At 40.8% G+C, this 14694-nt stretch overlaps 1 protein-coding gene across 2 annotated transcripts in view; it reads right to left on the reverse strand.

Annotated features, from left to right (window-relative positions):
• The window catches only part of LOC109632544 (MAM domain containing glycosylphosphatidylinositol anchor 2a), a 240666-nt gene that overhangs the window by 105287 nt on the left and 120685 nt on the right, over positions 1 to 14694 (reverse strand). For both annotated transcript variants that reach the window (XM_020091880.2, XM_069514662.1), the window contains exon 4: positions 1818 to 1957. In XM_020091880.2, coding sequence (XP_019947439.1) covers positions 1818 to 1957 — 140 coding nt within the window. The remainder of the gene's footprint in view (positions 1 to 1817; positions 1958 to 14694) is intronic.

A 14694-nucleotide genomic window follows, 5' to 3' on the forward strand; every position in this document is an offset into this window, starting at 1 on the left:
ATCTAATTATCACATACAAATCTATTACATATCTATAAAGTGACTTGCTGAAGAGCTTGATTTGCTCTTCTCCCAGGTTGTATATACAACTCTTGTTGTAGCAAATACAACAAATGTTTTGCAGAATAGAGGTCTGTGAGTCTATGTATCGATGTGTAGTCTAAATAGAAAAGTGTGTACACAGATAACTCTCCATATTGGTTGTCTGATTAATAAAACGCCCCACCAATTGTAAAACGAAACGTATGCCCCATTAATCAGGACAGGACACAGTGAAAAGTGCACTGCAACCTTTGCAAAGAGAACAGATTGATTTTTTTTCTTCCCACATATTCACTTGAAAGAAAAAGAAACTCGACTCAATTAAAATGTGGAAACTTGGGGCAAAGACAGACTCCGAACATGTTCTAGGGATTAATATTTAATTCTAATGAAAGGATGAGCTTTTATCGCTGTATTAACTTGAGTCTTTTTCCAGATGAGGTCGCGTACCCTTGTGTTTTTCCACTGACATCACAAAGCCAGCCTTAGGTCCACTGCCACCCCAGATAACCTCCTCAGAGTGAGCGTGTGCCACCCGCGGCCCCAAGAGACGACCAGAGGGGGACAAAGCTGACATATTCCAAAGTTCGGAGAGACACAGCCGAGACTCGCTGTGCCAAGGGATCTGCGTGAGTCTCATAATGACTCGGTTTCAAAGGAGATCCTTCCTCTCCTGTCACAGCCATGCATTGCTTTTGATCTCCCACTCCATCCATGCCCTCCACCCTTTCCTCCCCTCACTCTGCCGTTCTTCAGAAATTCTAATTAAGAGGAAAGACATATAATGAGTGCAAAGATGCCCCCCCGACACAACCTCCACCCTGACGACAGAAGGAGATGAACGGAGTTTCAGAACCTGTCGCTAATTTAAGAGGTCTCACCTTTTCAACAGAAATATAAAAATCAATACGTTCTTTTGCGTTGACGTCCAGAGGGGAAGTGTACAAACTAATGGCTCTGTTTATCGATCAAAGGGGGAATTATATTAATGAATGTAAATGAGCTCAGCCCTGTACAGAGATAGTGCTGAAGTTCCTTGTCATTTGTGTTATCCAGCAAATTGGAAACAACATTCGATAAAAGTCAGAAAGGTTAGTGTGCGCAAATCTTGCCCAGATTAATACGAGAACGAAATGTGATGGTCAGGTTATGTGTGGCAGAGCTGACATTTATACCTGCATAGATCACGTTCGTTGGCATTTTGTTGTAGCAAATAGATGGGATCTTGTTTCTGCTGCTCGCCTCCAGTTATTAATATGATCTTTATCCACACATTTCTCAGATTTGGGCGAAAAAAGCAATAAGACAGAGACACAGAGAGAATAAATTAAACGCCTGATTTCTGCAGAAAAAAGTGGAAGGTCTTTTAATTAGATCACATCAGAACATTGAATAAAAGAGTTTTGAGAGAAAATAACTCTTTTTCAGATGCTGAGGACCCATGTGCATTCACATGACCCAGAGTCGTTTCACTGTGGCCTGTTTCTCACTCATTAGGTTTTGTTTTGGCAGATGTTTTGGGCTGTTTCACGTCTGCACTCTCATTAGACTTGGAAGCTTTCATTATCAACATGCAGGTGCACAATGCAACATAAACCATCAATAATTAACGGATTAAACTTTTAAGCTGCTGCCACTCGGTGACGTTAATACAGAATTAAAATAAAAAGCCACACAGACGGAGAGACAGGAGGAGAGATGGGATGAATAACTAGCATGTTGTACCATGATTCTCTTTTCGTGATTGAAGGATGAATGGATGGCGAGTTACTTACTTGTGGCCGAGGATGACCCGTAACCAAACAGGTGAGCTCCAAGGTTTCTCCGTCTCGGATGGTGTAGACTCTCTCGGTGTGCCGCTCCTCCTCCACATTACAGGCGTGCCCTGAGTGTATAATGCGAACAGTCGGAGGTGCTGCAGAGGGGAAAAAAGCAAAAAGTGCGTTAGCATTCTGGTCGTATGTGGAGGAGTGAGTAGTTTAGCACAACAGATGGTATATCGAGTATGATTTAAAACAAGGCTCACAAAGCTTTGTGGTCATGTTTGCGCCGAACACAACAGAGCAAACTAATCAGATGTATTTGTTATTTGCTTTATGCAGCAAAGTCATTTCATCATTTCAGTCTTAAGGAAATCGGAAATGTAAGCATATCCTGGAATTTGATTGGTTGGAAATGCACAGTTTAAACAATAAACAAACACAATAAACACTGTGTCTCTCACACTCTCCATATCTGAGGCCAAACTTTCAAACAACACTGGCAGAACCTGCATTTATTCACCATCACACCTTTTTTTTAGTGAGGCATCAATTCAAAAAAGGACTTTAATTCATATAAGGGTTTTTTTTCAGCTGAGCAGGGTCACACACATTTTGGTCTTGCTCCTGTGCTGCCAAGCTGAGTATAGCAGGCTACAGTTAGCCTTTACTTCATATTTAATCCTTCCAACAATCCAGATCCACAATGACAGCAAGGGACACAGCACTGCGGCATCTTCGAAACACCAGAGCTGTGACCCAGAAACAGATATCACACACCAGAACTTAACTTTACTCTTTTCTACTGTAGTCAGACATGGTGATTTTTCAGACCTGCAATTCATTTTTGGATGAGAATACATTTTACAGTTAGTGTAATTTATGTGATCAAAAATGATTTAGTCTTTGATTCACCAAAACTGAGTGTTTTATAGGTGGATTTCTGCAACCTCCTTATGAAGTGAGGTGTCATAGGCCACACAATTTCTTTTCTTCATCTATTTCTATCATTTTGAGTCAATATCTGACTGTGCAGAATAACCTAGACATTTTCCTGAAGTAAGAGACTAAAAAATAATCTTCACAGAAACATGGTGAAAGTAGATGTGAAGATGTAAGAAGCAGTAACTGATCAATATCACTTTAAATTGATAAGATGACACTTAATTTTACATCTTAGTCTAATTAGCCATTGTCTGCACTAATACACAATTTAAATGCAGTGTCTAGTACATGACCCACTGTAAGTAACCAATGTAGAAGTTAGTAGCAATTTGTCTCATTAGCTCTCCTTATACGATTATATATACATTACATAATATATTTTCTCTGCTCTGGGAAAATATCTGAAATAATTTACGACTTAGTGTAATCACAAGCCAAAAGAGTTTAATCTCAAAATCTAGCACAAATCAGTTCACTAAAAAAGAAAAAGAAATCAAGCAGTAATCATTGTTGAAAAACACAGAGTCAAATAGAATAATAATAACAATATAATATTTCAGACCATTGTCTGAAGGTGACGTTGATATAATTTCCCCACATTTAAATATTAACCTAAAATATCCTCAGCCGTCATTGGACCATCTGGAGAGTAGATCAAGGAGAGAGGGTGTCCATATTTAAGAGGTGGATATTTCATTTTCAACAAATCTCATCTTTTAGCACAATCATTTTAGCATAATGTTCTAATGGTATGCAATTAGGAATATAAAAAAGCCAGAAACTGCAATATAGGTTAATCATATTCACTATTTTTCAGAGACACTGAAGTGCAAGTTCAGGACTTTAAACTACCCACAGCTGTTCTCCCTGCACTGGGGCTTCTCTCCAACACAGTCGACAGCGAGACAGCGAGAGGCAGGAAGGATATTTAAGTTACACCAACATACAGACGTAAGGGATGGGGGGGTTAAACGGAAAGGAGGAAAGAGTGATATGCCTCAAAACGACTCGCTTTCACTGAGCTGTGAAAGCGCCGTTGCATGTAAGCGACCCCTGACAACACTACGCATCTGTTCAGCGTTTCATTCCTCTCCAACTCGCGCATGATTTGTGAAGAGGTTTGGGATGAGATGATTTGGGGAGCGGATGCAGGATATGATTAGGAGGAGGAGAACAAATTGGTGAGGGAAAGAAAAAAAAAAAAAAAAAAAGAAAGTCAGGCAGAAATCACAAGGAGTGTCGCGTGGCTTTCATGTCGGAGGAGCAGCTTCCTGTGCGGGCCTCTCTCGGCAGATTCAGCTCCGGCAGCAGACTACCTCGATCCAGGCTGCGATGCTAATGAGCACGGCTACACTCCTTCCTTACACTGCATCGGGCATCTGGAGCGCATTGCAGCCTTAACCACTCGTCACCTCCCTGTTACTGACCATATTTGTCTCACTCAACTTTCTAGCTTCATGTTGCAGATTAATGAACGCCTATACAGATGCTAACTGGCCACTCATGAAGCATCGTTGGTGAACTCTTTTGCTCTTGATCCTCTCTCTCTATATTTGGAGATGAATACAATATGCTGGTGAATCCCATAAGGGCGGATAAGGGATTGAGAAATAGGCTCAGTGTACGGCCGCTTCACGCAAGGCTGCCACTTAAAACAAAGAGGGCTTAGAAACGAGACCCCAGGGCACAAGCCAAACAAAGTACTAATGCCATTCACTCCAATGAGCCAGTATCTCTGCAGCATACTATCAGTCCTGGAGGAATGTAGAGAAACACCCCATAATTAATGATCTTCAACTGCTATAGCTGCTGCGGCACTACACACACACACATATAAACATACAATCGGTCTTTACGCAGAAAACACTGAGCCTGCAGCTACAACAGCAAATAACCCTCTCTTAAACATACGTAATGAGCACAGTAATGTTCACACAGTCACACATGTAAGATCATTCAGATCACTTGGCCCAAAGCGAGAACTCAAACTGCCGTCATTACCACATAATGTCCTGTTTGTTTAGTTTTCATGAAGCGCCTTGATAGTCTCCTGATAGAAGCGACTCGCAGTGATATTCAGAAAAGAGATTGCAGAATGGATAATGAGACGTTAATGCAGTGGGATTTGCACTCAAGGCAGCTCAAAGTGAGATGTCCACGCGCTGACAGGTCCCAGATAAAAGATGTCCTGGAAGAGGGGACACAGGTGGACAAAGCTTTCAATACATCACAGCAGGACACACACAGTGGGTTGTGCTATATAACATCTTCAATACAGGTTTATTATTTAAACTTGGATTCTCCTCCTGCAGGACATTTAATAAAAATGTGAACCAACTCATTTTGGGATCAGTTAAGTACTACAGTATTTATTTGTTGCTGCTTTAAATCCATGTAATGTTCAGAGGGGAAGGAAGTAATGATGTATAAAATTGAAACAATTGTTTTGCACAGTCTGACTTATAATAACGTTATCTACTTCAAATTCTGAATTACTGACAAAACAATAAGCATTTATGGATTTGCTACATTTGTGCTTCCTAATTCAACAAGTATACCTCACACGCTTTACAAAACAAGCATTTGCATTTACAATTCACAAAATGCTCCGTATTATGGAGCTTAGTATGGTTTAGATCTATCTTGTTAATTTAGTTTTATTCTTTTTCACTTAACAATGACTTCAGTCAAGTCAGAGGAAGATAATCCAAAACCACCACATATTTGTGTTATAATACAGACTCCCCTTTCTTTCACTGCAGTATGCGTAGGACCCAAGGTGAAAGTAGTAAACCAGATAGATTACAACTGATGGAAGGTACATAATATCTCTGCAAGAGGACACTCTGACTGTCTGACAGATAGATAAGACACAACAATGGTTTGGTGAGATGAGCCAAGGTTAAGAAATGTGTCCAATAGAAGCTCCACATGAGGATGTGGCCCCTCTGACATGGTGAGATTCTAATACTACTTAGCTTAGCTTTGATGATGATGACAACATCAGCCTGGTGCATCCGGTATAGAGAGTAAATTCCTTTGCATTAGTCCTTCATCCTGAAATATTTCCCTCACACTTTCACTGTATCTTTTAAGTACAATGTATAATAAAGCAAAAGCCAAACTTTCCTTCAATGTGTCCTGTGGTGTGAAGTTTACACGTATCATGTTTCTTGACAAAATGATTTGTTTCCTTGAGATATTTCCTTCCTCGTGAATCAAGCTGTTTTTTGAAATATTTAAAATTGTGCATTTTTTACATAATTGTTTACTTGCTAGCAGTCTTTTTCTTCACTGTCTTTATTGGTGCATTGCAGAATTTCTTGGGCAAAACATTTGTCAAAACATTGCTCTATAGCCCGTCTAGTGGTCAAAAACCGCACAAGGTACCTTTAAAGAAAAGTAAAGAAGATTTATGAACAAAATGGGCTTTACACATCCAAGTTTTTACTGTGCAGAATGGCACCATTTAGATTTGTCAATGTCAATAATATTTATGGAAAAGAAGCAAGATCAACTTTTTAGTTCTGTAGCTGGTTCACATCGAGGTGTTTCAAACAATTGTGTCGTGTACATGCATGTTTACTTTCAATGAATCAATAATCATTTTTTCTAAGCCACCATCCTCTACTCCATGTGTCACTATAAGGTTGCACAATTACAGGATGTTATTAGTGTATTTCCACCACCTACTGCCAATTATCAGAATAGCCTAAAAATGACAACAGAATGTGCCATCTTAGGGCTTGAGTGTGTGTATGCTCATAAGCTTAAAAACTAAATGAGCACAAACTTGTCAAAACATTGCTCCATAGTTCCTCTAGTGGTCAAAAACAACACATGGTAAAGAAAAGTGAAGAATCACTATGAATGAAAACTATATGTGGGCTGCTTGAAATATCCCTTGTAAAGTTATTCATCATGCACAGTGGACCCATTTCAACTGTTAACACATATAGTCAATAATATTATTGTAATATTATTATATATGATAGTAAATATATAGTATAGAAAAGCATGATCAGTGCTGTAACTGGTTCAAATCGAGGTAATTCCGAAGATTATGTAGTGTATGTGCATGTTTACGGTCAATTAATCAATAATCAATTTTTCTAAGCCACCCACCTCTACTCCAGCTGTCATTACTAGGCTCCACGCAGGGCAAAATTACAAGTTGTTAGGAGAGTGAGTGTTCATGTGGGCTGAGCAGCTGAACAGAGGTCATTTGGGAGCAATGAGCTAAAAAAACAAGTGTGCTGGTGGCACATTTAGATGTTAATTAGATACATTTTTCTGATGTTTTTTGGGGTTTTTTCTTCTAGCTAGTCAGGGAATTGGCATTGGCATAAGAAGCACATCTGCCAGTAACACTGATGCGAGAAGTGCAAAACATTGGAGGGGGGAGAAAAAAAACAAATTCTTAATACCGAGTGGATCTTCACATTCAAACTAATAAATAGTTCTGATATTAGTTGTTTGTTTGCTCTAAAAGCAATTGTGATTTAACAATGCTGTTGTAAATGTCAATAAAGTGTTGTCATGAACCTGTGGGTTAAGATACATTGTCTGCGTAATTGTGCATCTCCGGCTGTTGTGTGAATCCCCTGCATTTCCCACCCATACAACCATCTGTAGACACGCACGCAAGCACACACACACACACACACACAGACAAACAGACAGACAGACAGACACACACACACACAGCTCCTTGGTGGCTAAAAGTAAAAACAAGCAGAGCAGCTCAAGGCTGGAAGCCTAAAAATGTGCCTGTATTTTTTCATTTCACTATCTAATTTCTAAACAGTGACATCATTTCCCTCTCTGCAGAAACACAATGGTGAAAGAATGTTTGTGCATGTGTGTGTGAGTGCAAAGTTGTGTTTGAATGTGCATTGTGTCCTTGTGTTGAAGGAGCAGCTCCCAGTGCAGTGCAGAGCCTTCCTTGGAATCAGTTGGGGTAAATGGAGACAGCTTTATCCACTACCGCCAGTGGAAATTAAATTGGATTTGGCTAAAAGCACTCTTGTCACCACGGTTCTGGAGTGGCTGAGTGGCAGAGGGGGTTCTTGGCAGTGGCAGAGATGCTAAATTTGACAAACAAATGAATGTGAAAAAGAAAAAAAACCTCCAACAGCTGGGGCTCGTTGTCGCTGTGGGCTTAATGTTCTCAGACCAACCCCCGAGGACCACTAACCATATCCTGCTAGTTTTCTGGCTCTGTAATCACCTCCTCAGACTGGGCCAGCAAGATAGAGAGTAACAGGAGTGAGTGAGAGAGTAACAGGAGCGAGTGAGACACGCATGGAGGAAAACATATGCAATCTGAATGCGGTAACAATTTAAAAAATAATTGTTTTTGTTATCACACCAAGCTTATTATCGAATCTGTGCCAGGACCACTGGAAATAAACTTCTAGTTGGTTATAAAAGGACTGAGGGGAAAAAGCCAATTTCAGCTGTGTGATAAAACTGCACAATGCCAATTTAGAAAATGCTCAGTGATAACAGGGAAATAAGTTCAGCGTTAGTAAGCCGTCCAAAAAAAGTCGGCACAGTCATATTTGATGTTTGCCATATGCTCTAAAAAATAGATTGCTGTAACCTGTTATGTACTGTACATACAACATCCTCTTTTAATTAACACTATTTTCACATACGGTCGATGAGGGTTGATGAACATACATTTAGAACATGCTTTGTTCATTTATACCAGACCTCTGTCTTAAGTCGATATTGAAGACACATCACTTCCGTGCACACTGCCCGAACCAAAATAATTTTACATGAAACAGGGAGAGAGAATGGGGGGAAACCCATAGCGAAGGGCCAGATCGGAACCGACCCTGCAGCTGCCATGGGACTCAAGCCTCCTACATACATTATGTGCATTACCCACGAAACAAGATGCCAATTGCCGTGATGTCTCATATAGTGCAAGTGGGTGGAGCAATGTTAATTGGGTTTTAGGCTACTTGGGGGCAGCAGACAGTTTCCAATCAGACACAAAGCAACTTTCTGACAAACGTCCAACATTCACTCTGCTTTTTGCTATATTTCTTTCTGCTAACTCCTACAGGACGTACCTGGCTCTTAAGCTGCCAAATGCTACACACATCCATCAGCTAGTTGCTTATCAGAGCTGACCAGGTATTATTTAGTGAAAATAACTGGTGCCACTGAAAACCAGGGAGTGAGTAAAATAAAAACTATGAGCTGAAAGATGGTAAACATCAGCAGAGTCCAGGATTAACTCTGTGCGGGTTCATCAAAATATGTGGGTACTTTCAATTCACACGCACTTTGATCCATAAAATATTGATTCATGTATATTAATATTGAAAGGAGCATGATTTATGAGTTACTAGAAGATAGGAGACCCCACCATTACCTACTCTTAACATATAATCACAATATAGTAATTCCATAGTGGCCATTCAGTATAGTAATATTATCTCAAATCTGTAAATGGGATATTATATGATATTGCATGTTGACAGTAAATTTGACCATGAGGGATGCTGTGGTTCAAACAGTATTTATGGATCCTCTCACATGATGCAGAACATCGCCACAGGTTATACCAGTGCAAATCCAATGAATTTTAATTTTGAAAACGGGTAAACATGGTATGATGCCAGAGGTGCCGCATATTGGAATCTGTTATTTTCCTCATGCCTCACACTTGAGAAAATGGAGGCTTCACACTACACCTGGTCTGTCCTGCTTTATAATTGAGAAGCAACCCATCCATGAGGTCATTCATGTGTGTAAAGCCTTGAAATGGTTTGCCAGCAGCACATGCATATTATTACATCAGGCGTTGTCAGAGCGTATTGATTACACACTGTAATGCACTCGCATGCACTCCGGGGCCCATGCTGTTATTGTAAACGAGACTCTGTATAGATCCGGCTTCGCGCTATCAGCACAGATCATCTATCACCCGGTGTGCACTGTTGAGCCGAAAAACACAGACACTCAGAGGAAGCAGCGTCACAGAAAGAGAGGACTGTCGTTATTTAAATCAAAAGAGAAATGTCAGGTGGAAAAAAAGGGGACATACATATGCCTATTGTAATAAATTAGGTTCTTGATGAAAATTGGTTTTCCATATCTGAAATCTGTTTTTCTCATTTAGTTTTAATTCCCTTCCTAATTGCTCGGTGTTGCCTCATTCAAAAGGTCTCTTACACAATGCAAGGTCTGAATGAAGTTACCAAAGTCCACTACAGTTCTACAGTGAAAGGTACAGGCCCCATTATCAGCAGTTACCATAGCAACCAAGCTTGATCCAATGGAGCAGGATAGAAAACAAATGAAGGGACGTCTGAGCTTCTTTATGAAATATGCACACCGACCTTCCTTGAGACAAAGGGAGAGCTAACTGCCCCTCTCAGCAAGAGAAGTTACGTCATGGATTTGGTTAATAATCAACTGAGGTTTACATTTGAATGTCCACTAGAAGAGTTCCTCATACAAAGGGAAAGGTACAAAACCACTGTAAGCAAGTTAGACTTTGTGAGTATATACCCAGCATTCTTTCAAGGACAGCCTCAGCTTTGGAATGGCATTACCACTCTTAACTTGATAAAGTCTTAAGTGCTCCTTCATGCGTCAACCCTCCAATAAATGCCTCTGCCCAAAACATAATTCTTAGCCTGAATCGTCATTCCTCCAGCTCACAAGATGTGCACCAGACTTGAGATAAGTTACTACCACAGCAGTGGGGGCAGTTTGTTCAATCATTCAACAGACATGGGGCACCATGGGAGCACAAAACAACTGTGCACATCTGTGGCTCTCAGAGGGGCTATTTATAGTTGAGCAATGTAGACACACACACAAAATGTAGACACACCCACACAAAAACATACATACTCATGCACGCACACACAAAGCAGTCACATAAACATGTGCCCATGCACACATACAAATCACACAAACACATGCCCATACACACGACAATCACACACACGACAATCACACACACGCACACACACACACACACACACACACACACACACACACACCCTTTTGGACAGCCTAGCCAAAACCTTATCCCAACCATAACTACTTCATACCTAACCACAACTCACATCTTACTTCTAACCTTTACCAGGTCCTCACAAATTGGATTTTGTCTCATCAGGATCAGGTTTTGGTTGGCTGAGGTCTAATGATCCTGACAAGATCAGCGAATCTGCCAAGAAAATGTCCTACAAGGGAAGCAAAAATGAGTACACACACAGACACACACACACACACTCCTTGTTACTGCAAAATTAGGCCAGTGTGAACCTGCCAAAGCCCTGCTGAGATGGAATGAGTGGAAAGAGAGATGACTGTAGAGGGTGAAGGTGGGGGAGATTTGGAGGACATATTACTCGTTGCCCCAACATATCGGCGCTCCACAGCAGGGGTTATGGAGCTTGACTGCATACAGCTGCATCCATTATGTTCACGCAGGCTTGATTGTCGTGCAAGCCGTCTTGAGGAAGTGACACGAACGAGCCTGCTTTCATGTCATGTCTTAACTAAAGCCTGTTAGTAGGTGCTTGGTTTTGGCCCAAATCAAATATTTGATGTTTACGCTGTGAGGTGCTGTGAGGCGTTTGTCTTGAAGCGGCACTGTGACTGTGCCGTCTCTGTCCATGGAGCCGAAGCATACAGCCCTCACACTCCACTTATGCTGGGAGAGCCCGCTGCAAAAACACAGCTACACCTGCTGCCTACACACATGTATGCATCAAATAAACTAAACCCTGTTGTTTGAGTAGCTATGCCAAAAAATTGTCTTACTGAATGATTGAAATCAGCAAAAACATTGATTATCACTTAATTTTAAGCAAATCTGTGCACTCTGGTTCCTTATCATGGACATTTATCACAATTTGTGGACATTTTCAGGACAAAATAATTGATGGATCAATAGCAGATTGAGTCTATGATGTTGATAGTAAAACTGCAGCCTCCTGTCATCTTCATCAGCTGTCATGATGGTACTGGCAACACTAAAGACTAAAAAATAACAAACTACAGTTTCAGAGAGCTGGAAACCAACACCACAAGAGAAAGAATAAAGAGAAAGTGTTACTTTTTTCTTTTTCTTTGAGTTACAGATCTTGCTCGCTGCAGATACTGTGACTTATCATAGCAGGAAAAGCACAGGTGGAACTAATGTCATCAGTGATGGCTCAGTACCAAGTGTCCCTGTTAGCCAAGCTGGTGTGCCAGCATGCACTGTAATAGGACTCTGGATGTCTCTCCCCTGAATTTCATGGAGTAGTTATATTGTTATCAGTTATTGTGTTTTTGCGACAAAATGTCTTCTGTAAAAAAAAGAAAATTATAATTTTATCTTCTTTGGTTTTCCACAATAACATGATGCTTATAAATGTTCAACCTCTTGCAAGCATGATTCGAAAAGGTCTTAATAACAAATGTAACATTACGTTTTTTTTTAATGTTTGATAATATTTCTTGAAAAAATACTGGTGCAACAAAATGCTGTAAAGCTGCTTAGATCTACAGATAAAGTATCTGCAGAGTAAAATGAGTTGCAAAAACAGGAAATGAGATAAGAGTATAAAGTTAATTTAATTGAAAATGGCAATGCTGTGCTAAATGCTGAATGTGTCCGAATGAACACAGATTTGGTGGAAGATTAAATGTGCATAATCACACACAAACTAACCCCCCCCCCACACACACACACGTGTTACATCTATCTTAGTGAGGACACTCAGTGACATAATAATGCATTCCCTAACCCCTTACCCTAACCTTAACCATCAAAACTAAATTCCTAACCCTATGCCTTAACTAAACCCTAATTCTAACCCTGACCCTAAAATCCCAGAAACATTTCATCAAAAGTGGGTCAGATAGTGAGAAACGGCCAAATTGTCCTCACTTTCCTTAAATCTCCTCACTTTTAGGCTCAAAATGGTCCTCACAAAGACATCTGTATAAGTACACACAAGAACTAACAATAGGAAGTACATTTCAGTGGAAACAGAAAGTTTGATCAGCAGTAAAACCTCCACATCATCTGATCTAATGCCTGTCAACTTAAGGTGCAGACAGATGTTATAGGCCCATCAAAGAGAACATGAGCAGAGTTCATTGAACATGTCCTTGGCTAGTGTAAGCCAGAACAGTTTTATGAGGAATAAACTTACTGGCCTTTACGAGTACACGAGTGCTGGTATATTTAGAATTTTATGAAAGAAAGACCTCGGCAGCTAAACGACGCCAGCTAGCTCACGGAATTATCAAGAAAGGTCACATAGCTGAGGTGTGAAACTACACTTTGTCTGCCAACATCGATACACAGTCAAACACTCAATGACAGAGTATCAGTGTGTTACAGTGAATTAAGTCTTTGTGGGTTTCTTCCTATCCCATTCTACCAGTCTGTCCGTTCACAGCACCACATTGGCATGGCAGGCCTGTTGTGGCAGGTTGATTTCCCTAAACAGCACTAATCGGACATCTGTAGGGAAGGATAAAGCCCAGATTGGCTGTAACCAAGCAGCAGTTCTCTGTTGATAGGCCTAACTCTGGCCAAAACTCACACGATTGGCTGACGGAAGGCAGCAGCTTTCTTTCTGGTTGGCTTGCAGCGGGCCAGCAACCGGCTCACCGAGGATAAGAGTATCTGGCAAACCTCAGAAGATTGGGTGCCGCCCGCCAAGAAAGTGTCTCACGATTGGCTGCGGCAGCTCCGGAGAGAACTGATTGTCCTATCAATGCCCACAGCAGAGGCTGGCTGACAGTGCTGCCTGCTGGATGGCTTTGCAAAATGCAGCTATCCATAACACCTCCAGGGGGCATCTGTCCATGTCTTTGAGTGCATGTGTGAGTGTGTGCCCATATACCATCCATAACTTTTCCATTGGGGAGGTGTGCAGCTAAACCCGGCCAGCAGGCTCTAACACCTCATTATTCTAAGCCAGGCAGGAAATGGGTTTTAGAGATCTCTCACTGAGCTCTGCTCTTGGAAATGACGGTTACAGTTCTTCCAGTATCAGCAGTGCAGACCTCGGGAATGCCTCTTTAGTTGGAGTTAGCTACACTGCAGCACTACAGCGAAACTCAAAACTGCTGGACTCGACACGTACTGTAATAACACGAAACACAAACTGGTTCAGTCCGGTGCAAATTAATTTGGGTATGAGAGTTTTTGAGATTTAATGAATTCAATTTTTTTTTCTATTTCCACTGAGCCTTGTTAACTGAAGGGTGCTTATTCCATGTGATATTAAATACAGCTCAGCAAAATGATGAAGATGAAAAATAGCAGTGCCTAAAGCCTCATTAGGGGATTTTCTACATTTGGGTGAAAGACTTAAGTAAGTTAGCTCATAGGCACTGACTGGGGCATTTGAAGCAGGAGGCAAAGAAGAAGATTATGAGGAACGACAGAAGAGGAAGAAGAAAAGCTGTTCTAATCAGAATGAAAAAAGTACACAACTATTAATATGGTTAGCACTGTCGCCTAACAGCAAGAAGGTTTTAGGTCTCATTTTGCCTGCATGGCTCTTACTGTGGAGTTTGCATGTTTTATCTATGTCTGTCTAGGTACTCCAGCTTCTTCCGCCAGTCAAAGAAATGCAGACTGGGGCAAGGTTATTTGGAGAATTGTCCGTAGTAGGGCTTTTACCTTTTAATCAAAATTTTAAAATTCATTCGAAGACGGGGGAAAAGCTCATATTTGACCTCTAATGACCAGTTCAATTTCAGAATATACCGTCTGAAAGTGCATCAGAGCACCTGAAGTTATGTTGTCACTCCTCTTTCACTCTCTTATTGTTCACACTTTGAATCTGTTGCATGTTTTGCCAGTGACCTTCAAGAACACAAGAGTATTGTGGTTGAAGTTATAACATGAACAGATCTGCTGATCCTTCAGTTAAAGACTTTGATAGTGTGTCTATGTCTG

This window comes from Paralichthys olivaceus, chromosome 19 (assembly GCF_024713975.1).
Source record: "Paralichthys olivaceus isolate ysfri-2021 chromosome 19, ASM2471397v2, whole genome shotgun sequence".
Lineage (NCBI taxonomy): Eukaryota > Metazoa > Chordata > Actinopteri > Pleuronectiformes > Paralichthyidae > Paralichthys > Paralichthys olivaceus.